The sequence below is a fragment of the Podarcis bocagei genome, assembly GCF_964188305.1.
Source record: "Podarcis bocagei genome assembly, chromosome: 4".
Lineage (NCBI taxonomy): Eukaryota > Metazoa > Chordata > Lepidosauria > Squamata > Lacertidae > Podarcis > Podarcis bocagei.
In genome coordinates, this window is record NC_138128.1 from 83,082,884 (window position 1) to 83,108,696 (window position 25,813).

Here is a 25,813-nt window from a genome sequence, read left to right on the forward strand (position 1 = left end):
ATCTCTTCCAGGACTAAAGTAGGGAATACAATGATGATGCAGATAAAATTCACTTTCATATTGCTTTTTTCTGGTGCTTTTTATTAGCATTCTTCATAAACCAAAAAATGAAAATGAAATGAGATAAGGTGGTTATGCATTTTATTGGGCCAACTAATTTGTTTTGTATTCTTTGAGACCCAGTAAGTAGCAATAAGCTAGCACAAGATTCATAAACAAGAACTCACCAAGGAAAATGGAAAATACGCAGAAAATCACATCAGTCCAGCAAAAACAACACTGAAAGCTCAAATACTGGAGCAAAGTGTTTGTGTTAAAATTCCTGTAAGATCAACAGGAGAGGTGCTGCTCCTCTAACCCCCCACTCCTCTTGTTGTCTGACTCCAGATTCCCATCAGCTTCAGCTAGCATGACCAATGGTGTTAAGGTCAAGGTGGCGGGAAATGCAGTTATCAGCATTTGAAGGGACACAGGTTCCCCATCCCTGATCTAAGCTATCAAAGCTCTTTCTTCCTGTTGAGCCATTTAGAAAGGCACCATGTTTTTGTCCTTCGTAATCCTACCAGTTCTTCCGGATCACAATGCTTTCCATTCAAGGCCCAGCTCACAAATCGTATGGCATCACACTGCCATTTTCTCAGGCTAAACCAAGATCTCGGCATCATTTAAAACCCTCTGCCGGTTAAAATTTACTCACGTTGTTCTTCCCATTCATGGTCTTCCTTTTCATTCTGCAGGCTATACTGCTGGGCTTGCTTGAGGCTCAGGTACAGCTCTTGAGCTCTGCGTTCCTCCTGTTGCCGTATTTGCTCTTCACCTCTTTGCCTCTCTTCTTCCTCTCTTTTCTAAAAAAATAAAAAAAAGGATGGAGGGTATCAAACAGCAAATAAGGAAACTTCCTGTGTCACATGCTATGACTCCCCAAAGCATTTCATTGGCAGGATTCTTGACAACTCTACTGTGGGAAGCCAAACCATCCTGCACTGTGATTGGTGACACATTAGATTTTTAAAATAATAATAATAATAATAATAATAATAATAATAATAATAATAATAATAATTGTTGGTGCTCTGATTGATCAAGTGTGAGTGGCTAACCCATTTAACAGCATATCTTGCCCTTAGTTAACTCATTAGGCTGACTGTATCTGAAGAAGTGTGCAAGCATACGAAAGCTTACACCCAGAACAATCTTAGTTGGTCTCTAAGGCGCTACTGGACAATTTTTTAATTTTTTCACTAGGTTGTCTGAAATACATACCTTGGTAACTTCCACATTGGATTACTGCAATGCTCTCTGCATGGGACTGCCTTTGAAGAACATCTAGAAACTTTTAACTGGTTCAAAGTGCCCACAATACCCTATAAAACCCTAAATCAAAAATGGATAGCCTGTGGTCCATCCCCGTCAGCCAGCATGACCATGATGGTGGAAGTGCACCAGTTCCCCATCCCTGCCCTAAATGTTCTCAGTCCAGAATGCTGCCCATAGCTCCATAGCAGAGCTCTCAGTCTGCATGCCAAAAATCCCAGTTTCAACCATTTGCATAGCAGGACTGGGGGAAGTCCCAGTTTAAGATGCTGGAGACCTGCTGCCTGTGGGACAATATAATAAGGGATGTAATGCAGCTTTGTATTATTATGGGGAGAATTTGCTCTGGTATGAGTCCCCATCAACAGGGATGCGTAGGCTTCCTCTTGCTTATCCCCAAAATAACACTGGCTGCCTGTGGGGCAGGAATTTCTACGGTTAGTAGTTGGTGGCATACCAATCTAGTCCTGTTGGGGGAGGAGGATAATTATTATTATTATTATTATTATTATTATTATTATTATTATTATTATTATTATTATTATTTATTTATACCCCGCCCATCTGGTTGAGTTTCCCCAGCCACTCTGGGCGGCTTCCAATCGAGTGTTAAAAACAATACAGCATTAAATATTAAAAACTTCCCTAAACACGGCTGCCTTCAGATGTCTTTTAAAGAGAAGATAGCTACTTATTTCCTTCACATCTGCAGGGAGGGTGTTCCACAGGGCGGGCGCCACTACCGAGAAGGCCCTCTGTCTGGTTCCCTGTAGCCTCACTTCTCGCAATGAGGGAACCGCCAGAAGGCGCTCGGCACTGGACCTCAGTGTCTGGGCTGGACAATGGGGTGGAGACGCTCCTTAAGGTATGCAGGACCGAGGCCGTTTAGGGCTTTAAAGGTCAGCACCAACACTTTGAATTGTGCTCGGAAACGTACTGGGAGCCAATGCAGATCTCTCAGGACTGGTGTTATGTGGTCCCAGCGGCCACTCCCAGTCACCAGTCTAGCTGCCGCATTCTGGATTAATTGCAGTTTCCCAGTCACCTTCAAAGGTAGCCCATGTAGAGCGCATTGCAGTAGTCCAAGCGGGGGGAAATGAGAACAAAGAGCAAAGAAATAAATACTGGAAAGGAAGTATGCAGCCTCTCACTTCTCTAATAGAGCCAGTGTGGTGTAGTGGTTAAGAATGGTAGATTCGTAATCTGGGGAACCGGGTTCGCGTCTCCGCTCCTCCACATGCAGCTGCTGGGTGATCTTGGGCTAGTCACACTTCTCTGAAGTCTCTCAGCCCCACTCACCTCACAGAGTGTTTGTTGTGGGGGAGGAAGGGAAAGGAGAATGTTAGCCGCTTTGAGACTCCTTCGGGTAGTGATAAAGCGGGATATCAAATCCAAACTCTTCTTCTTCTTCTAATTGCCCAAGACTTTCTGGAGAGAAAACAATCCTATTGTTTGGAAATTACCGTATATACTTGAGTATAATCCGATCCGAATATAAGCCAAGGCACCTAATTTTACCACAAAAAAACCGGGAAAATTTATTGACTCGAGTATAAGCCGGTTCACCACACCACAAACCTCCTGGTGGGCTGGAGTGTGTGCACACATGCGCACATGGCAGAGGGGGCTTCTCTCTCCCCCCCAGCCCATCCCCCTGCCTACCTAGGGTGCTGCCGAGAAGCTGGTGGCGGCAGCGGTGGAGGAAGAACAAGCAGCCCGAAAGGGGTGGGACCCTCACTCGAGTACAAGCCGAGGGGGGCTTTTTCAGCATAAAAAAATGTGCTGAAAAAGTCGGCTTATACACGAGTATATACGGTAAGTCCCATTGCATAAGATGGGGGCAGTCCATTGAGTAAAGACAAGACAGACACAGGGCCTTGCTTCAAACAAGGACAAATAAATGAGCTACATTTATATCTGTGCAAATGTAATGTCAGGAGTGTGCCCTAACTCTTTACCCAGTTTGTCATAAAAGTTCCCACTAATTGCTGTATCCACACACAAACCAGATGAGCTGTTGACAGCAGAGAAATACAAGAGGCTGCGCAGGAGACTTAAGAAATCGCTTTGTTTCTATGAAGAGTGTTGCCTTTTTGTTTCTTAACAGCTTGGTTCTCAGCACTGTTGCACCTTGAGAGATGCTGGGTGCGTAGTGGGAGTTTTAGCACTGTCAACATTCAAAGATCTTTCAAAAGAAGATGCTACACTGTTTCTTCCTGACCTTTAAAATACCAGCAAGCGCTCAGGTTGCTTCACTGCTCAGAGACAAGCATTTTTATTTATTTAAGAATACAGTTAAGGAGAGTTGGCACTTTCTATTAGTAAGGAGAGGGGAAGAAAATAAACAAAGACAGGTGTCTTAGGCTTCACAAGGATGGTTTCTCTAGATGGTTTCTGCCCAATGACATTTCAAAAATGACTGGAATAAAGTAAGCAATTTGCTAATTATAGGCAATTATGATATTCAAGGAATATAAAATTGGAAAGAGTGCAACTTTGTACCTTTGGGGGGTAATCAAAGTGTTTTTCCAGGTGGTCTGAATACCGTTATAAGGGCGACATCTCGTTCAGCTTCAGTTAAGTAGGTCTCATGAAATTTCGTACTTGCCGTTTATATCAGCTGGGAACTCAGCAACTTGTTTTACAGAGGATGTTGGTGCCTGATGAGACCCATGAAAGTTAACAAGACCCTGCAGAGTTTCCAGGCCAAACCCTAAGAGGGTCTCTCCTTTTAAAGTAGTTGTTCCTCAACCTTTTAATGCCCAGGGAAAAAAATATTTGAGGCATACTCGACACAATGCAAAACTTAGTTAGCTTCTTTATCATCTCTAGGAATAATAGATAGACGTCCTTCTCACAATTTTGGGATAGCCCAGTTCATTGCCTTCAGCCTTCCAGTCAGTCATGGTCTAGAGACAACCTCCACTTTCTGGGCAACAGCCATAGAACAGGTTGCATAAGAAAGCCTACAGAACATCCTTCCTAAAGGTTATGTCCCTCCCCTCCCCTAACATGGGACATTGGTTGCTGCATGTGGCTTATCTGCTCCTACAGATGATAATAATAATAATAATAATAATAATAATAATAATAATAATAATAATAATAATAATTTATTTGTACCCCGCCCATCTGGCTGGATTTCCCCAGCCACTCTGGGCGGCTTCCACAGAGACCAAAAATACACTAAAATATCACACATTAAAAACTTCCCTGAACAGGGATATGAATTTGCTGAACCATTTTTTTTTTAAAAAAAGGGATACAAAAAAGGGAGGCGTGAGGAAGTCAGAAAAATAAGTTAACTAAAGATGAGAAATTTAAAAAGAGGGAGTTTTGTTTTTTTTCTATGTGTTTCTTTTTCTTTTTTCTTTTTTCTCTTCTTTTTTGTGTTTAATGTTTGTACTTTCGTATTTTGTAACTGTATTTTTCTGTTTTTGTATTTTCTGAATTTCTTTATTGATAAAACTTAATAAAATATTAATTAAAAAAAACAAAAACAAAAACTTCCCTGAGCCTTAAGATGTCTTCTGAATGTCAGGTAGTTGTTTATGGCTTTGACATCCGATGGGAGGGCATTCCACAGGGCGGGCGCCACTACCAAGAAGGCCCTCTGCCTGGTTCCCTGTAGCTTTGCTTCTCACAATGAGGGAACCACCAGAAGGCCCTTAGCGCTGGACCTCAGCGTCCGGGCAGAACGGTGGGGGTGGAGACGCTCCTTCAGGTATACTGGACCGAGGCCATTTAGGGCTTTACAGGTCAACACCAATACTTGGAATTGTGCTCGGAAACATACTGGGAGCCAATGTAGGTCTTTCAAGACCGGTGTTATGTGGTCTCGGAGGCCGCCCCCAGTCACCAGTCTAGCTGCCGCATTCTGCATTAGTTGTAGATATAGTGGCAGATGTACTCAACAGGGGCAGATTTAGACACTGAGCCAAGAACTTGCTGTTTCAAAGCCAGGTAAGCAAGGCGCTGGACTTTGGGAAGGTGTGAGGCTCTGACAGGGTCCTATAGTCCTCCCCTCCCAAACCCTCATTAGCACTTTCCCAGCTTTGAGAAGGAAGTAGGAGTGTGCTAGGATCCTGCCGGAGCCCTCATGCATCCTTCCCAAAGCCATTTGCCTCTTTACCCACCTTTGGGAAGGTAGCGTGAGGGCTGAGTGGGGCACCAAATTGTGGCCTTGCACAGGGTGCCATAATACCTAAGTCCACCCTTGTAGTCAACATGGCAGTTTCATTTTGAAAATGTTCAGTTCCCCTAACTAGTGTGCCCTGAATACAGTTTAGAAATCACTGCTCTAAAAATTCCTTTAAAAATGTGGCATGGCCCCTGGCAGACATTTCTATTCTACACAAGTCTGAAAGAGAACAATGGTGTGGACTTTTCCATGGCACTGGAGCTGGAAACCATACATTTATGTTAGCCGAACTTTTTCATTACTGAGGTTCCATTGAGACATTGTTACTCATAGAGTGTGAACGTTATGCCCATTTTACAGTCATAAAACAGATGTCATCTACCGCATATGGTAATGGGACCTGTCACATAATAGATGCCTCTCTACAGGATCCTCTTATATTTGTTATGTTAATCAAGTAACGGCATACCAGCAAAAACTACAGTGGAGCCCTGAGAGGGCTGGAAGAGAATTATTTCCTAGTAAGAAAACTGTTTGCCTTCTTCAAGCATGGAGAGAGTTTTAATTAAAGTCAAAGGAGATATGTGCATAATAATAAAAAAGTTGTCCTTTATAATGCACAGCTCAGTTCTGATGCTATAAGAAGTAATTTCCTGTTCCTCCTCTAGCCTTCCTACCAAAACCAGGGTTGAAATCAACCCCAGGTTCACTTTTCATTACAGAATTTGCACAGAAGTAGACTTACAGTATAGTCCTTCTAGAATAGTGTCACCTGCATAGTAGTAAACAATATCCCCACACTTCAGCCACCTACGATTTACAGTTTTCCTTCTATAAACAAAAAGTGCTGAGGCAAAAAATAGTTAATGAACTCTGTTGATTTTTGCAATTGGCATGCTTTTTGAGGGGTATCAGTTAATACACTGGGGTAAAAATGTCCCATGTAGTTTTTTCAAGCAAAAAAATGTAGGGGCCCATGGAAAGAGATAAGTGCTTTTTCTCTGACAAAACATGCATGAATTTCTTATGGAACATTTTACCACCCTGAGACACACTGGAATTCAGCTTAGGGTAGCAAAATACCATATTAAATTGTCTGTGCCAGTTCCTTCATTTCTGTCTATGAAAGCTAGTACGTATAACAGAGAAACATTGAACATGCAATCTGTGGCGTTCGTACAGAGCCCCCGGTCGTCTCACGGACTATTGACCCATACACCACTAATCTGCTGCCACCAACCAGGTCCTCCCTGGTAAAATCACTTCAGTCTCAGTCAGCTTTTCAATTCACAAAGAAGAGTGTATTTTATTTCAGACTTAAAACAAAACTATTACAGCATTCCAAACAGTGTTCCTCCTTACTTTCTTAGTCTTATGTTCCTCTCTCTATCTCTGATACCACCCCACACTCAGGGACATAGGGGCCGACTCCATGGGGCTTGAGGGGGCCCGAGCCCCCTCAAAAATTCGTTTGGGGGGGCTCCGCCCCCCCAATAATCTCGGGCGCCCCTCCAGCAGAGCGCCATCGCCGCCCCTCCCCTAGCCCAAAATGCACAGGGTCGAGCTGCATGCCTCCTGCCCTCCCTCCCGAGCAAAAGCTCCACCCAATTTCCTTCGGAGCTGATTAATAGGCGCAGCACGCTCTCCCCTATTCGCTCACGAGGAGGAGGCGCCACTTTATTTGCATATTCATGAGCTTATTTATTATTCATGAGCTTTCCCGGGCCCCCCCAATATTTTTTATAAGTCCGCGTCCCTGCTCAGGGACCAACTGCCCTGTCTCTCTATTACCAACTGCCTTTCCCAACCAGCCAACCCACTCAAACCCACCCACCCACAACTCCCAACGAACTAACCCCCCAGAACTCCTCCCAGAACTCCTTTATAGACCCACTGACTCCACCCCCCTGGGTCCTGTCTGTGCAGCCTATTTAACTATTTCCCCTCCAGCACTCTCTCATATATGGTAACATCACACAATCCATTGGTGTTTGTTGATGTTTTGCCACAAACAGCACACTCCAAATTCACACCCAAAATTCTACGGGTTGGTTCACATATGAATTTCCATCACTCGGTTACCACAACAGGGTGTGCAAATGACCCAGAACTATCCTGAGACATCCCAAAAGTGAATTATTACATCATCTCTTGCTTTCCAGTAGAGTCCATTCATAGACTCCTCTTCCAGCCATCATTATTACAATATTGTCAAGAGGAAGAAGGATTCCCTATTCACTTTGGTAAGTGAAGATATAATTGTTCTCGTCTGGCCAACTTTGGGATCTTGATATATAGCAGAAGGAATAAAAGTGATTTTTTTGAGAGAGGGGTCTGATAATACTGTGTGATTAATGGTTAGACACCTTCTCACAATGGACAGCACACTTTCATTTCCCAAATCAAAACGCTTCCAGATGATGAAACTTTAATGGAGTTCATGGTTTTTGTTCTCTCTCTTATGAAGATTGTTTCAGATATTGCCCCGGTCATTTTTCCAGGAAAAATATATATATTAATGGTGTATTAAATATTTTGAGCATTGTAAAATGAGCATGCTAACTGGTCTGCAACTATTCCACCCCTGCTGAACCATTCATTAAAGTTTCGTTTCTTCATTTCTTCAAGCATGAACAGATTTTTAACTGAAGCAGCCATGTGCATCCTTGTAATAGCATTTGTTCCTGTAGAGCAGTGGTGTCCAAACTTTTTTAAGAGGGCCAGATTTGAAGAAGTGAAGGGCTGTGAGGGCCGACCATATGGCCAACCAAGGTTATTGAGCTTTCTTTAGAGTTGAAGTTGTTTTTTAGGATTTTAACCCATGAAATAAACTGCTACAGGGGCCAGATTAAACCGACTGAAGCAGACTTTGGAAATGTCTCCTGTAGAGGGAAGAAAGATCTGGGGGTGCTTCCAGACTAGTGTCTGTGGAATTGCAAGTGTCAGGAGGTATAGCAATTTTTGTGTCTGCACATCCAGCCAAGTTCTATCCAACCCTAGTAGCCATGCTATAGTCATGTGGACATGAGACAGACAATTGGGTATAGGATGGTATATAAATTCTAACAACAACACACCCAAACATATTATTTCGGAGCACACATTCTTTTTTAAATCAAAGTTTATATGTGTACTAAACATTTTCTTATTTAAGTGCTATTGCAGGATTTTATTTTACTTTTTCAAAAGGCAAAAAAGCATTTTTTGTCACAAATTAAAAGTTTTTTAAAAAATAAACACTGCTAATAAGGTAATAGTGAAGATGTGTGCATACGTGGCAATATGCTCATATACTCAAAATGTCACTGCACACATCAAAACCATGACTCTTTAAAAAGATGGAAATGTCTACATTTGCAGACCCTACACCGCTCTTTCCACAACATCACCTTTTGTAAGCTCTCAAAATAGACAGAGGAAGCATGGGAAAACACAGGAGAACAACAGTTTGATGGTCACACCAAGTAGATTCCTGTAAAAAGTGAACAAACAAACTGTGGTTGTTCTGGAGTACCCAGAACACCTATCATGGTGGCTCCTTGTATGTGGAACTTCCCCCCTACTAAGGTATATCTGAACTCATTTCTTTAAAATTTTAGGTGACTAGCTGCATCCTTCTTGGCATTTGAAGGAGAGACCTGACTGCTGCTGCTATTAATTTTTTTCCTTTTCCTTTTTCTTTTTTTTTTTTGGAGGGGGAGTTTGTGATTTGTTTTAAGAGTTGCATTATTTTACAAATTTTTAAGAACCTGTTTGCTTGTTGCAAACCACCCGGTGGTTTGCACAAAGGGCAGTGAATAGATTATCTTTAAAAATTGGCACTTTGTACCAGCATCATCTCAAAGGGCAAATCCACCATTTCGTAAAGTAACCAGACCTGACCTCAATCATTTGTACTCTGGTCAACTCCTTCTAAAGGGGGAGAGGGGGGCAGGGAGTGGAAATCCTAGAGAACAACAACAACAAAAATTTAATCCCACCAAATTTTATTTTTAATTTTTTACAAATTCTGCTATAGTTTTTTGTCTGAATCATGTATAGAAGAAGCCAAACAAACAAGAAGCCAAATGCCCAATGTCTTCACATGGACATTTGAAACTGGGGGTTGCAAAATACCAGCAAGACTAATGACCCCCAGAGAGGAGGGGTAACTCCCTTGATTCAGAAGCTATACTAATGTTAGTGGAGGTGGCATTTGACCCATCCACTTTAGTAGCCAAGGAAGCTGTTGTGAGGTTTTCTGCTGAACCTCTTACAGCTTATCTGTATGGATCGCTACGTATGAAACATTTCCACCCACTGTGCTTGTGGAAAGTGCCGTTTGATTCTAGCACACAGGCTGAGCAGCTGTTTTTGAGGGCAGGTGGGTCATCCAAGGTCAAGAGGCTTTTGCACTTTAGGGGGCAGAGGTGTATTATAACTGCTCATTAAATCTGGAGTACAGTCTTAACAAAGCCACTCATATGGGGGGGAAACGCTGCTATTTGCTCCCTTACAAAAGAAAAAAAAAGTTGCAGAGCACCTCATTTCATGAAGCACAGGAAGACTAATTGTGAATCTGCCAAAAAAAAGAGTTGTGCACAAGGGAACAGATAAAGAAACTATTGTTCTGCGTGTGTCTTCCACCAACCAGACTCCAGTTTTTTATTTGTAGGAAACAGGAGAAAAACGGCTTCCATCTTCTACTAGGGTTGCTAGGTTGCAACCTTGGACCTCTAAATCTCTAACTTAATTGGGAGATAAGGCACTTGCGGCTTCTCCTGCATGTGTTCCTGCTCCCCGGTTTTTTTCATCCACATCTCATCTCTGCAAGCTATAGCAAACAGGGCTCTGGTTATGTCAAACCACAGGCAGGGTGGAGGAAGAGAATCACATCAAAGGGGAAAGGAGCAGGAGCAATGCCTGCTTCATCTTCTGGTTGAGTGGCAGATTAAAAAGTTCCAAGGGAAGTCTCCAGGACCCAGATCCAACCTGGTGGCTCTTCCATTTCCCACATTATACTTGCAGCCACTTCCTCCCATCCCTGCGCCAAGATCCCCGCCTTCTGCCTACAAAGTCCACAGCTTTGCTGCAGTAAAGAAGAGCTCAAATCCAAATCTTTCAAAAGAAGCTATAGAAAACACACTAAATACAGCCTCTCAGAGTGGCTGGGGAAACTCAGCCAGATGGGTGGGGTATTATTATTATTATTATTATTATTATTATTATTATTATTATTATGTGAAATGCATTCCTGTGGAGCCAACTAGAAAATGCACACAAGTACATTTTTTTTCACACACTCCAGGTTCAGTTGGAATTGAATAAAATACAAGACATGGAGCACAAACAGCTTCAACTTTGGGGGGCCCCACCCCCTCAAATATCTTATTGGAGGGGGAGAAGGGATCTCGGTCCCTAGGAATTGGTTCCTATAATAAGAACTTTTTAGGATCTTACAAATCTGGAATTTGTAGGTTGGGGTTCATGTTACCAATGGTTTTCAATAGTTTTCAAATGACGCCAATATTTCTCCCCCCCCCCATACACACACATGTAGAAAAACAACTCAGTGTAGGTGGTCTTGCTCAGAAATAGACCAAAAGAAAAATATTTCAGTGCTCTCTTCCCCGGTGCCAGTTCTCCTATCAAATCTGCACTTCTGCCATGTGACATCAGTCCTTAACGTGTGTTAATTTTCAATTTCGTATATATCCTGTGCATGAAACTAGATGTGATGTTTGATGCAGGTCTCCCATTTCCTGGAACATTTAGTCAATACATCCTATTAGATAGAGTGAGGCAGCTGCCTCAAGCAGCAAATGAAGAATGGTAGCGAGAGGTTGAAGAACATGCCACATGAACTGTCTGTGTCCACCTATATAATAATAATAATTTATTATTTATACCCCGCCCATCTGGCTGGGTTTCCCCAGCCACTCTGGGCGGCTTCCAACTGAATATTAAAAACAATACAGCATTAGACATTAAAAACTTCCCTAAAGAGGGCTGCCTTCAGTTGTCTTTTAAAAGTAAAATAGTTGTTTATTGCCTTGACATCTGCTGGGAGCTAGTCAGCTACCCTTGAGTGACTGGATTACACCGTCCAGTCCAGTAATGATGAAATCCTCAGCTGCCAGTCCAGTCAGCTTCTGTACATGGAATGGAGAAGGGTAGACATTTGTCCCTCAACTACAGCAGCAAAATGTATTGGGTCACCTCTGATTCCCATCACTGGGTGGCTGCTACTGGCAGGGGCAAAAAACTTTGGGAAGTGTCACAGGTAAATCTGGGGGGAAATAAGATAATGAGGTGGAGAATATTACACAGGGCTGCTCTTTTCAGCTACCACAAATCCTAAGGGCCAACTCCATTTGTACATATCATCTCAAAGAGAGCCTTCACCATGAGTGAAAATGCCGTGATAGTCCAAGGGAGTCTTGCCATCCCAGGAAGATCAATGGCAGAATGCAAACACATAAGTTAAGGGAGTCAACAAACCTTTAATTCCTCCTGAATTTTCTCCTCCATCATTTTGGCTGCTTTGCGATCTTCTGTCTCTATCTTCCACTTCTCTGCCACTATTCGAGCCTTCTCCTTCGCCATAGCATCTCGAAACTTCTTTGTGATTTCCGCTTCTTTTTGCTTCCTTTAAAAAAAAGGGAGCAGGTAGGCAAGTAAAACAAAAAAAGTAAAAACAGCAAAGAGGATTGTGACTCCTTAAAAGCTCACATGTTTATTTTGAGGTATACCAGGGATTAGGAAACACATAGACTTGGTGGGCCAGATCTTTACCTCCCCACCGAGCAGTCAAAATTGGCCTGCAGGATGGACAGAGATAAAGAGCAAGCAAGATTGAATTACACACTCATGAACTGATGTGCAGGGAATTTAGTCCTGCTTTCCAGCTGCAGGATCCAGCCACATCTCTGCCTGCCCCACATATGACATCTGCTATGGGCCCAATGGGAAGACCTAGTGGTCCAAATTTGGCCTGCAGGGTAGAGGTTCCCCAACATAAGCTTTTGCATACTGTTTATAATTCCTTCCTCCCCTCTATACCCATATATATACCTGCCAACCAAGGATAAAATTTCACTCCCAATAGGTTGCCTGTGGTGTGATGAGAGTGGGGGCAGGATCTCAGACTGTAATTCACAGCAAGATCTCACTGAGAATGGTAATTATTGGCATTCTTTCAAGCAACCACCCTACTGTCTGAGAGACAAAACCTCAGAACTGAAGACTAAAGCTCCATGGATTCTGATGATTCCCAACAACAATGGAAACACAGAGGTCTGTGTGTTTACAAGCTCTTCATCCATATAGAGGTTTTTGTGGGTATTAAAGATCATGGGAAAAACTGGAAGAGATTCCTGATTAAAGCAAGAGACATAATATTCTTAAGATTTTTTAAAAACTTAAATGCAAATTGATTAGGTTTTATGGCTTTGCTTGTTGGTTGGGTTTTTGTTTTTGTTTAGCACTAATGTCATAGCTGACCTTACCAAAGTGGGTTATTTATAACAAAAGCAAAGATGGATCTACTTGATATTTTAGATTAAAAATTGAAAACGGTTTTGAAATGAAAGCATTGTCCTATACTTTGAGGAGACAGTGTTCTAGAAATGTGAGCCTCCTTATCCAACATCACTGACATGAGTAACTTTGGTTTTGCAAAATGCTCACCATAATTCTTCCGCTTCCTTCTGGGCTTGTTGTCTGGCTCTTTCTGCAATAAGTTCCTCTGTAAGCTGCTCATAAGGCTTGTCTCCAGGAGCTTCTCCCATAATCCAAACCCAGACCTCGCCATCAGTCCCACAGAGCCACTGCACTCGTTTGTCATTACCTGCAACAGCCGTCAAAATACACAACAAAAAGGCTTTACGACAAGGGAATGATGTTCTCAAGAGTCAATAACACACAGTCGGCACAAGGATCAAAATACAAATCATGGACCTAAGCACCTGAGCTGTTTCACAGAAGTGAAGCCAACCTTAATATGTTACACCAACCCTGTGCTTATTTGTGGCAACACTCTGAGTGAACATCAGGACCAGCAACTAACCTCCTGGGAGCTAAGCTGCAGGCTTCAATTTCTGAGCCATCACTTCTCTTTTGGTAAAAAAAAGAAAAAAGAAAGAAAGAAAGCTGCAGACTCCCATCAGCTTCACCAGTTTGTTTTACTCACTTCCTTGCCTTTCCCTGCTCCCATATAAACTTCCCTTCCTGCTATTGCACTTGGTTTTGTGCAACAAAGCAGTTTACTGCTGACTTCATAATGCTGGCTGTTGATCACTCAAGATGACATCACAATACATCACCGGAGGTAAAAAATACAGTCTTTTGAAGTGTGAAATCTTTCTGTAAATGCAGAACTGTGTGAAGGAGGCTACCCATAACCTTTTCCCGAGTCTGTTACAACAGGATACAGTGGTGCCCCACAAGACGAATGCCTTGCGAGACGAAAAACTCGCAAGACGAAAGGTTTTTTCATTTTCGAGTTGCTTCGCAAGACGAATTTCCCTATGGGCTTGCTTTGCAAAACCAAGCTTGCCCCGCAAGCTCCGGGGATAGCAGGGAAGCGCAGCACGTCTTCCCTGCTGTCCCCGGACCTCTTTTGAAGCAAGGGGTGGCGGGGAGAAGATCACTTCTCCCTGTTGCCAGCCCCGCAATATCCGGGGACAGAGACCCCTCTCCCCAGACCCCTTTTGAACCAAAAGGGGTGCAACGGGGAGAAGCGATCTTCTCCCCTCCGCCCCTTGCTTCAAAAGAGGGGACAGAGGGGAAGGCGCGCACCTTCCCCGCTGTCCCCGGACCCCTTTTGAACCAAGGGGCGGCAACGGGGAGAAGTGATCTTCTCCCCTCCGCCCCTTGCTTCAGAAGAGGGGACAGAGCGGCGCTTCCCCTCTGTCCCCGGACGGTCTCCATAGGAACGCTTTGATTGATTTTCAATGCATTCCTATGGGAAACCGTGCTTCGCAAGACGAAAAACTCACAAGAAGAAACAACTTGCGGAATGAATTAATTTCGTCTTGTGAGGCACCACTGTATATGCCCAGGCTACCCAGGAAGAACAAGACACACCAAACCTATCAAACAGAATTGGGTTAGAAGTTAAAATTATGTTTTGAGTTCCTGAGCAAGAATCATGTGAAATGAATATAGATATACAATATAAACCTCAAATGATCCCAGAAGTTCCCACAGCTCTGGTCATTAACATTATGGAGTCAATCTTGTCTGAAAAACATACTTAGGTCTCTTAAATGGAAACTGCTTCCTTGTCAAGATATGTGCAGAAATTAATTGATTTTATTTAATTTAGAGATCATGAGACAATGGCACTGCACATGTGTAATGGCACACGTTCCTAAATAAGTGTGGCACAAGTTCTATTTTGATGGAAACAGCAAGGTTAAAAGTTGCAGCCCTATGAAGTGAAAATGTCACCAGCTGCCACTGAATGGTCAGAACTGAATGAAAAAAAGGAAAAATCAGAGTCTGGAAAAATTAAACAGAAATCTCATAAAAAGCAGGGTGGCCGGCGGGTGGGGGGGAGTTGATAGCAGCTCCTACTTTGAAGAAACAGAACAGCTACCAAATCAAAAAGTTAATATAATTGTATAAATAAAACATGAAGGGATGTTTCCATACATATACAAAAAGGCAGTGAAGAGAAAGAAAAAAGTTGTTCAATTTAAGTCAAGCCAGAGAAAAATGATAAAAGTCCCAAAGCAGATCGACTGAAAATGTTTAGGTGTGGGGAAAGAAATGTGTGTGAGAGGGAGGGGAATCATGGGGAAACACTGTCTAATAACTGTTTGAAACCGTATCAATAACTAGGGGCATGCAATGGCCACAAAAATCAATTTGTGTTTGTAGATCAGGGTGCTTGAGACAGTTTGAGAGCTGTTTGGTGTCTTCCTGTTCGGGACCAAATTAGATCTGTTTAAAACAAAACTCTCCCCGCCCACATTCACTTATTATGGGGAATTAAAAAAAAAGACTAAAACTCCACACACACACACACACACACACACACACACACACACACACACTTTTTCACAGAAGTGAATGAAATCGCAGGCATACAAGCCCCTCCAGAGTGGATTAAGCCTGCCAAATCATAGGCAGACACATTCCATGAGTTTTGTGCAAGAAACCTTTGAAGTTTGATCTTTAATTGTTATTATTTTTGATACCTGTATCTTGTTTTCTGCCAGAAATGGAGGCATGATCAGCCCTGTTGAAAAGATGAAGCCTGCCAAATTTCAGAATTATAAGTGCAGTGATTTTTCTTCAAGAACATACTTGGGGGGGGGGTTACAATAGAAATCATAGGGTGACCAGGATACTGAAGTAATTAGTATAGATCCCAAAGAAATTCTGAAGTGGGGAAAATATTACCCACCTACCTGGCACCCAGAAAATACCCTGTTACCACAAAGTTTGTTGGTACAGTGGGCTTCTGCTCTCCCCCTGGGATTTTTGGGGATATAGCCACTTCTCCCAGGGAGAGAGACATGAAAGGGTGATGGTAGGAAAAAACAGAACAGATCAGTGTGAAAAACAAACACTTTTTAATATTTTGCTCAACATCTCTTCCACAAATTACCGTGGTTCGAGTGCCAAGGGATAATTAACTGTGATTAAAGCCTAGACAAAAGATTCCCTGCATCTTTCCACCACTTAAGTTCAGGATGTTTTGCTATCAGCTTCATTTTGCTTTTACTGTATTTCATTTTATTTTAACGCAGTGATAGCTTTGAAAATGCTGGGGGGGGGGCGCACCTGACTTCACAGAGTAACTTGGGGCTTTAGGGAGCCCCTTATCTGACTCAAAGACTCTTGTTAAACAGCATGCTCCAACTTAGGCATGTGGAAACCTCATCCGTATCACTCCTATCTGCCTCATAATTCAGGAAGTAAATGAAGTTCACACACACCCCTACCAGGAACCAAGTAGAGGGGTTCATACAGTAAAGTGTCAAGAAGCAGAAGCAGTATAAATATAACATCCAAAAAAATGGGAGAAATTCACAAGTCAGCAAAGTATAAACAAAGTTGTTTATGTGTCTCCCTAAAGGCAGAAACAATAGGGCAAAGACAATGATAACAGTGCACTTTTTTGTGGAAACCAATTTTAAAACTCCACATGGACATGGAGTATAATGTTTTCATATACAGGAAACAGTATGTCATAACAACAAACCTGTATCCCGAAGAATAGCTTGTGAGCGGTTTTAGATATATTAGAACCAAGTGATTTAAGGATGCAATGAGCAGAAAATCCAGAACTGTTTTAACCTTGCTCATCAAACAAATGAATTCAGATGTATTTATTTGTGTCAGAATGTTGCATTTAGACCTAGAATAATTAAAGTAATCCCAAAAATATTCCATCAGCCATGAAAAGAGGAGGCATAACAACACTCCTCAAACCGGAAAAGGTTTTTGAAGCGTATGCTTGTACACAGGCAATAGAGAAGTACAACTAGGGCTTTTTTTCAGCCAGAACTTGCCGGAACTCGGTTCCGGCATGTCTCAGGTGGGCGCTAGTGCCATTAAAAGAGAACAAGGGGGGTGTCTATGGTGCATTCAGGCACCTCTTTTTCTAGGAAAAAATAGAACTGCCTACAACCTAATACATTTTCACCCACATAAACGTTGGCGTGTGTTCAAATGCTGCTTTCATGAAATAAAATTTTGAAGAAGTACAAGGCACATGATTGTGCAAATCTAGCACATTTGGAAGACAGTGTCCAACACTAGGATGAATCAACAGCATACATTTATGCTAGATATATATTGAGCCTAAAGAAGTTATGTGGTACTTTTTAAAAATAGAAACATTTATAACCCACCCTTTGGTCCCAGTTGGAATAGATTCCAATAATTTAAAATCAGAATAAAATTTTTTGATGGAGCCAATTGAGGTACTTTCATATATCCCTGCATCATGCACACCAATAAAAGATGGAAGGAATCTGAAACATGGGACACTTACATTTAAAGTAAGGTGAACTTTAATGTTTGGTCATGTTCTCTAGGATCCTGAATTCAGCAACACAGTCGAGGCGATGGTAGGTAAGCAGTATATAAATTGTTTAAAATAATAAATAAAACAGGCTGTCGTGAGCTGCACTTGACTTGTTTTATGAACAAATGCTGAGGTAAAATTATCCTGATGTACGTCTGGAAAATGGCTGTTTTGCATCGGCACACATCAACAGCAAGGCTCCTATCAAATAAGAGTTTGTGGACGTTTCATTCTCATTATTCACCACTGTGATGTGAATGATGGATGGTAGGAGGCAACACTTCAATTCGCAGTTCATTCTCTTGTGTTAATGGACACTATGTAAAACATTGCTTATGGCTAAGCGAGGTCTTTAGTCCCTCCAACTCCCTATTACTATAGCAGATGACTGTACAGCAACTACAGTGGTACCTTGGGTTAAGAACTTAATTCGTTCTGGAGGTCCGTTCTTAACCTGAAACTGTTCTTAACCTGAGGTTTAGCTAATGGGGCCTCCCACTGCCACCACATAATTTATGTTCTCATCCTGAAGCAAAGTTCTTAACCCAAAGGTACTATTTCTGGGTTAGCGGAGTCTGTAACCTGAAGCGTCTGTAAACTGAGGTACCACTGTATCAACAAACCAGTGGTTTTCAACCAGTGTGCTGTGGCACCCTGGGGTGCCTTGAATGATCGTCTGGGGTGCTGCAGGCAACACTGGCCTCTGTCCCTCTTTCCTTCCCTCCATCCTCTGATGCCCTCTTGCATCTCTGCCTGCCAAAGGCTTGCACAGCTGTTTGTTGCAGCAGCCCTAGCTACAAGCTCAGCAGGTGAATGGTATGTCTGGGGCTAGCCTGGGGGTCCTTTCTAAGCCCCTGTGGAGTAGTGTGTGAAGACACCTCTCTTTGGGGCAGGAGAGCAGGGCAGAGACCAGGGGTGCCAGCAGTGGTTGCCCAGAGGACTCCCAACAAGAGGGGAGAGGAGGCTGAGGGAACACCCCACAAGGGAGGGTATTTGAAAAGTGGTGAGGGACTACCATCTATGCAGGCAAGGGGTGACATAGCTGGGCTCCTGAACCCCACAGGGGTGCCGCAGAAATGATGTAGTTGGGCAAGGGAGCCGTAGACTCAAAAAGGTTGAAAACCTCTGACGTGCCATAAACCCTTAATTTCGATGGCTTCCTACATGAGAAATAAGTTTAGACTGGCAGAGTTGGATGTTTCTCAGCCACAGGCTGACCTACATTTTGGGGGTCTTGAAGCTTAAACTGTCATGGTGGCCCCTTTGCAACCAGCAACAAAGTCTGGGTAACCACTGTTATCTTCTTCAATGGGCCTGTTGAAGACAGATCACCACACCTATACAACATTTGTGCTACTGACTCTCAAACTTTGGGACAGCTTTCTGTAAATCCAGGACTGTCCCTGGAAAATATGGACATGTGGAGGGTCTGAGCTTCCTTAGTTTCATAGCAGATCTACCCTTGCCCACTTGTATGCATGTGACTGCTGGCCTTCTGCAGAGCACTCTTCCGTACAGAGCATGCACATCGGGACTTAAATAGAGGTCTTTCTAACTGAGAACGTAGCACTGCAGCAAACACGAACTCAAGAGCTGGAACAGAAACAGTTTTCTTCCTTTGCTTTAGATCCAAGAACAGGCATCACTTTTATAAGCAGGAACATTTCTTTTCCACCCAGAGTGTCACTGTTCCCTGAATAATGAAATTCAGGCTAGGAATCTCTCTAAAAACAAGTTAAGATAAATATCAATAAATAGGTCATCTGGAGGCAGCCTGGTACCCTCCAATTGACTGGAAAATATCCTATTTCCCCTGATATGTGGAGCAGTGGGGGGCAGGACAGATAGTTAACAAGTCCATCTGAGGCTATTTTGGAGAGTTCACTCATCTCTGGCCCTTTGGCTTCACCTGTGCTAAGCAAACCAGCATCCCTAAGAATTGTTCGGATTACATCCTCAACGCATATCATTCTAGGCTGCATCCGTGTGGTAAGTACACAGCACATTCTCTTTTTGCAGTGCCAGTGACTACAATGGCAGCCTTCCAGGAGGCAGGAGGCTGTGACTAATATAACATTGAAAATGTATACTCACTATTGCTCGTAAACACAAGCAGCGCTAGCACCAGAACCATAATATTTGCTTGTCCTTTTCCAGTGCCTTCTATGACAGATAAATAGAAACCACTTCTGGCTGAACTTCACAGCAATGAGCTCAGGAAACAAGGCCTTAGAGAGCAATACGGAGCTTAGGACTCTGGCCTGTAAGAATCATTAGTCTCCAATGAACTCCACTGCCAGTCTAATGTATGCCATGGTCTGGAGTGGCTGTTCCCAGCCTCATGCTCGCAAAAGGCCAACAAAACTAAAAGAAAAAAGAAGTTTCAGAAGATTAAGAGGGGAGGGGAAGCAGAGGAAGAACCTTCCACAATACACCAGGCAGTAAGAATTTTATGAAGAAGACCCTCTGACCTGCAAAACTTTGAACTAAATAAAAAACAATTTCATGGCAATAATGCTTGCCTGCACTCATTCATGGGGAGTGCTACCCCCCCCAAAAAAACCCACTAAGTCAGCATCCCCATTTATGGTCCCCTGTGATTAATTGAAGGTACTTTTCACACTTTCTCAGAATTTTCATTATCACGATCTACTCACTTCTATCCATCGGTGACAGAAAAGGGGTAGGGAAGAGAGCTTTGGAATGGAAGGGATCTGAGAGTTTCCCTTCTGAGCCACTGACATGTTGCTCTCCCCCTTCCTTTTGTGAGGGAAGATCAGCGTACGTGCCAACTTTTTCCATCCCAAATCCAGGACACCCAAACCCCCATCAGGTCTGCTTGTCTGATCAGCAATCTGAGGGCTCATCCATAATTGCCAGCAGGTGTCAGAGCAGTTTTCCCCTTGCCCCACACTTTCTAGCATGGGTAAGAGCAGTTTTGACCTTGCCTTGCTGCTTTCCCCCAGAAAACCCACTCTTTAACTATAAATTGGAGCAAACATCAATCCAGAGAAAACCCAATCAATGTTTTGCTCCAATTCAATGGTAAAGAGTGGGTTTCCTCAGTGCAGCAAAGGCAAGTCTGGATAAACCTTCACCTGGATAAACCTTGGCACCTAAGAACCTGGATCCAGGATTCCCTGTGATAACCTGTAATACAGTTTTCGGGGTCCATCCATAATGGCTACCAGAATTAAGATGCTGCATACCAATATTATATTCATCCATTTTTAACAAACCTAAGAACATATGTAAGAAAATCTGTCTCCAGCCCCAGCAGAAGTCAGGCAGGTACAGAAAGATCTGCATTTCTCATTTGAGGCCTCAAGTCATTTGCATTCATGCTGCTAATTAAAAGCCATTTAAAATAACTGGGGCTGCAGTTGATGGGATATTGCTAGAATCAGCTCATTGCATGCAGGCTCATTTATCATTGTTTTTAGCAATTATGGCATCCTTGACAATTCCCCATTGTTTGCCATCTCCACAGCCTTTTGAAATTGATTCATTTTTGTGTGGAAAGTCCATTGCAAACCCAATTGGATATCAAATCTCAGAGAAATACCATTAGTTAGACAAGGGTTGCAGCACACTCAGCCGAACGAAATATTCAGGTACTTCAGTCACTCTATTGTGTGGCAGATTAATTGCTAATTAAATTATCGTTTTAGTGGATCATTGCCTTGGAACCTTAGTAACATTAAGGTACTTCCAAATCCTGCTTGCTGCTGACTACAATTTCCTGTTTAATCCCTTTGTTTCTATCACATGTTCCTCACAACTAAAGTTCCCTAGATGCAGTAAACTAGTATAACAGAAACTGGACTGCACTAAACTTGTCTTCCTAAGGTCCTAGTTTGTTTCATGTGGAGGGTTGGTTAATATGCAGAAGAATTTAAAAATATAAGACAAACACCTACTGTGGCACAGTCCTGATTTCTACCATTTTGTTTTGTGTGGTGTGTGTATTAGCATTTGGCAGTTCATCCACAGCTATGGCTCGCCCCATATTATTAAGTTTATTATTATTATTAAGTTTATTAAGTTTGCAGATGACACCACCATAATGGGTTTAATAATAGGTGGGGACGAATCAGCGTATAGAGGGGAGGTCCAAAAAATATCTACAGGGAACAACTTGCACCTTAATATCAGCAAGACAAAGGAGATGGCGTTGGACTTTCGGAAGAAGAGAGGAGAACTAGCCCCGCTGTACATCAGGGAGGGCTGTGTGGAGAGAGTCTCTTCCTTTAAATTACTAGGAGTTTATCTCAGTGAAGACCTTACTTGGAAAATAAGTACAACCCAGGTGGTTAAGAAAGCCCAACAGAGACTCCATCTCCTCTGAGTATTGTGGAAGAAGGATGTCAATCAACATTTGATTATCTCCTTCTACCGGTCAACAATAGAAAGTGTCCTTTCATACTGCATCACGGTGTGGTACGCTGGTTTGACACCATCTGATAAGAAGTGCCTACAGAGGGTGGTGAATACAGCACAAGATATTATGGGCTGTCCTGTGAATCCACTGGATGAAATAGCAGAAGAACGTTGCCTCAGGAGAGTGAGGAAATTTCTCAGGGATGATTCACACCCTGGCCGGCACTTTCTTGATCTCCTGCCCTCAGGCAGAAGATATAGAAGCATGATTAGTCACACCAACAGGGTAAAGAACAGCTTCTGTCCATGGGCTGTTAGGCTGTTGAATGAAAAGATAACAACAGGGCAACTGACTTTTGGGTTTGGTGGGTGTGCATCAGTAAACGAGGGGAATTAAGACTAAGAGAGCTGAGTGGGGGGTGCTCATGTAATCTCACTGTATACAAGTTGTACAAGTGACAATAAAGTATTTCAGTTTCAATTTCAATCCTAGACTGTCATTCAGAAGCACAGGATTCTGTTTTGGCTGCCATGGCAACCAAGGTTCTTAACAAGCTGGAGGCCCATTGGATGGTTGGAAGGACCATCAAGTGGTTGGCTATACCTGGCTACATCCCTTTCCAGCTGGCTTTGACCCAGCTTTCTTTGCCTCTCGCTGTCCATTTGGACTCTGTCCACTGCTTCCTCTGCAGCTGAAGCTCAGATTTCCTGCAGCTTTTGCCTCCTCCTCATACTGTTCAGCTGTAGTCCACCTCTGTAGCCATGCTGGAAGAAAAGAGCTGACTTTGTGACATCAGCTGCCACTGAACCAATCTCATCTGGAATTTAGATTTGAACTGACGGTGGAGATTTGTGCAGTAACTGCTGATGTCACAAAGACCCTGAGCTACTCCCTGCTAAAGCAAGAGGAAGCAGTCCTGTCCCAGTGTAGAGTCCCTTGAGAGAAGAAGCAGTTGGGGTCCTCCTAAGAGAAATATAGTAAGTTCCTCAAATAAAGCTTAGTACTTTCTTCCTCATCCTTAGCTACCAAAAAAATTCATGAGGGAAGATTGAGACACGCAATTGCAGAGATGTGGGACACGCATCATCTGTTAAAAATAACACATTTTCATCACTTTCCTTAAGTCAAAGCGTTATTTGGCTATTGTATGTTTATTTGAACTGCTTGTTTATTGAACCCTTAGGTCATGCATCCCCAGGGCTCAGGACAGGTTATTTGAAACAAATAATCACCTAACCTTAAATTTAGAAAGTTGTGTTCTCATCCTTGCTGCTTAAAAGATTTCATACTTATTTGTTTCCTTTCTGCTATATTCTGCTGCAGCTGTTCTGCACATTTCAAATATGCTCCATCAGCATTCAGTGATCCACCATAGACCTAATCATTCTTCTTTGTAGTTTTTGAGACAAGCTTTTGAAGGCTTGTTTTCTCTCCCTCCCTCCCTCCTTCTCTCCCACCACATATTTTGAAGCCTAGTGCATCCTAATGTACTGAATGGTTTAGCACAGGGGATGGGCAATGAAATTAACTACCACTTACATTTTTTATCAATGCTCACTGTTGATGAATTGTCACACGTTCCGATATGGATTTGTCAAATCTGCAGGATAAATACTATTCAGTTTCATAATCAATGGGCTAATAATGCCCTTATAAAAGCTGCATTGGAGCACATGATAAGAGCATATTGAGCTCTTCATCCACTGTAGTGATCAGGTGGGATTGCTATGAGGAATTATAACAAATATAGAGTAAGCCATCTGTGTCAGCAATGAAAGAATTGCATTGACTGGGTTTAAACTACAGTGGTGCCCCGCAAGACGAATGCCTCGCAAGACGGAAAACTCGCTAGACGAAAGAGTTTTCCATTTTGGAGGTGCTTCGCAAAACGAATTTCCTATGGGCTTGCTTCGCAAGACGACAATGTCTTGCGAGTTCCTGCTGGTTTTTTTTCCCTCCCCCCTTTTTTCTAAGCCGCTAAGCCACTTATCAGCTGATCCGATCAGCAGATAAGCCACTAAAAGCCGCTAATAGCGCTAATAGCGCTAATCCGCTAATCCTTCAATGGGCTTGCTTCGCAAGACGAAAAAACCGCTAGACAAAGAGAATCACAGAACGGATTCTTTTCATCTTGCGAGGCACCACTGTATTTGGATATGATTCTTGATCAATCTACACCCCTGCATCCCTGTTCCATTTCTCTCTCCTCACATGTCACGTACACGGCCCAGATGTCGCCAGGCAGGCATCCTGGGCCATAAAGATAGTGGGCAAGTTTCTTTGAAGTATTTTTCTAATATGTAATCTTAAAATGTTAATCTTGGAGCCAGGAAAGAGATCTCACATGAAGGTGATAGTGATCCTGTCTTTCTGGCCATCCTTCTTATCATGTATATTTCTCACCTCTGGGGTTGCCACATGCTCCCCTTTATAGTTCTCAACTTATTTACCACCCCTTTGTAGTTCTCAACTTATTTACCCCAAAATATATGCATGCTAATTAGTGTTGTAGTGTAACTTTTTCCCCACGTGGGGTTTGATGAAATGCTCAGAGGAAATAGGATTGGTTCTCACGAGCACTGTGTGAAGGATTCTTTTGTTAATAAAATGGCCTGGTGAGGGGTGTGGTTTATGCACTTTCTCCAAGAGCCTTGCTGGTCAAAGCCTCGTGTCTTGTTTTAAATCAGGGTCCAGTCCTTCCTTTACTTTGCGAATGCAACAATCCACATTTCTGGACTTAGATGTAGGTAATATTCATTATACCTGCTTAGGCCATTGATAGCCATACTAGCTTTGTCCCATTTTTGCCTTGTTTCCATGCCTCTGTTTTCTCACTGTAGCTTATTTATTATCTTCCCCCATGCTTCCCACATGCACTGGTTCTGTGCATACAGTATTGTTAAGAACTGTTCTCCATTTTCAGTTGCCACAAATGCAAAGAATTGATGGGCAGCTTTGAATTTTAAAAACTCTCACTCTCCATTAAGCTTAAGCCAAGACACCATAGGCAAAAATAGTCCCTCCTTATCTGAGTGCTGTGAAACAAGCCTTCATCCTCCCTGCTGCTATGAGAGGCCCCTGCTAGCCACTTATATGCCCTCTACCATAAACCAAGTTCATGAGTGTTGTTGCTGAGATGACACATTCTCAATGCTGAGCAGCTGCAACTGGCATGGTAAGGCTATGCTGCTCACATGACCTTTGATCAGCTGAGTAGTAGTAATAATAATAACAATAGTTTATTTCTACCCCACCCATCTGGCTGGGTTTCCCCAGCCACTCTAGGTGGCTTTCAACAGAATACAGTGGTACCTCAGGTTAAGCACTTAATTCGTTCCGGAGGTCCGTTCTTAACCTGAAACTGTTCTTAACCTGAAGCACCACTTTAGCTAATGGGGCCTCCTGCTGCTGCTGTGCCGCCAGAGCATGATTTCTGTTCTCATCCTGAAGCAAAGTTCTTAACCTGAAGCACTATTTCTGGGTTAGAGGAGTCTGTAACCTGAAGCATATGTAACCTGAGGTACCACTGTATTAAAAACAGAATAAAACTTCAAACATTAAAAACTTTCCTAAACAGGGCTGCCTTCAGATGTCTTCTAAAGTCAGATAGTTGTTTATTTCCTTGACATCTGATGTGAGGGCATTCCCCAGGGCGGGCACCACTACTGAGAAGACCCTCTGCCTGGTTCCCTGTAACCTCACTTTTCGCAGTGAGGGAACCACCAGAAGGCCCTCAGCACTAGACCTCAGTGTCAGGGCTGAACGATGGGGGTGGAGATGGTCTTTCAGGTATACTCCTTCAGTTCCTGCATCATACTGGGAAAGAGAGGGGAAGGAGAATAGCAGGCAGGTCAGTGTGGTGCAAACACACTGGCAGCAGCACCAGATTGGATCTGCTGGTGCATTTGCACCATGCCAACCTCACCACTGTGTCGCTCCCCATCCCAGTGTTCTG

The 25,813-nt window shown here is 42.9% G+C and overlaps 1 protein-coding gene across 5 annotated transcripts in view; it reads right to left on the reverse strand.

Moving 5' to 3' along the window:
• The window catches only part of SH2D4B (SH2 domain containing 4B), an 86,952-nt gene that overhangs the window by 45,494 nt on the left and 15,645 nt on the right, over positions 1–25,813 (reverse strand). For 3 of the 5 annotated variants that reach the window (XM_081190945.1, XM_081190944.1, XM_081190948.1), the window contains exons 2-4: positions 13,124–13,283; positions 11,936–12,083; positions 698–845 (exon numbers count right to left, since the gene is read on the reverse strand). In XM_081190945.1, coding sequence (XP_081047071.1) covers positions 698–845; positions 11,936–12,083; positions 13,124–13,283 — 456 coding nt within the window. Of the gene's footprint in view, positions 1–697; positions 846–11,935; positions 12,084–13,123; positions 13,284–13,502; positions 13,644–25,813 lie in introns of those variants that run through there. The other 2 variants (XM_081190947.1, XM_081190946.1) reach the window with 2 other exon arrangements.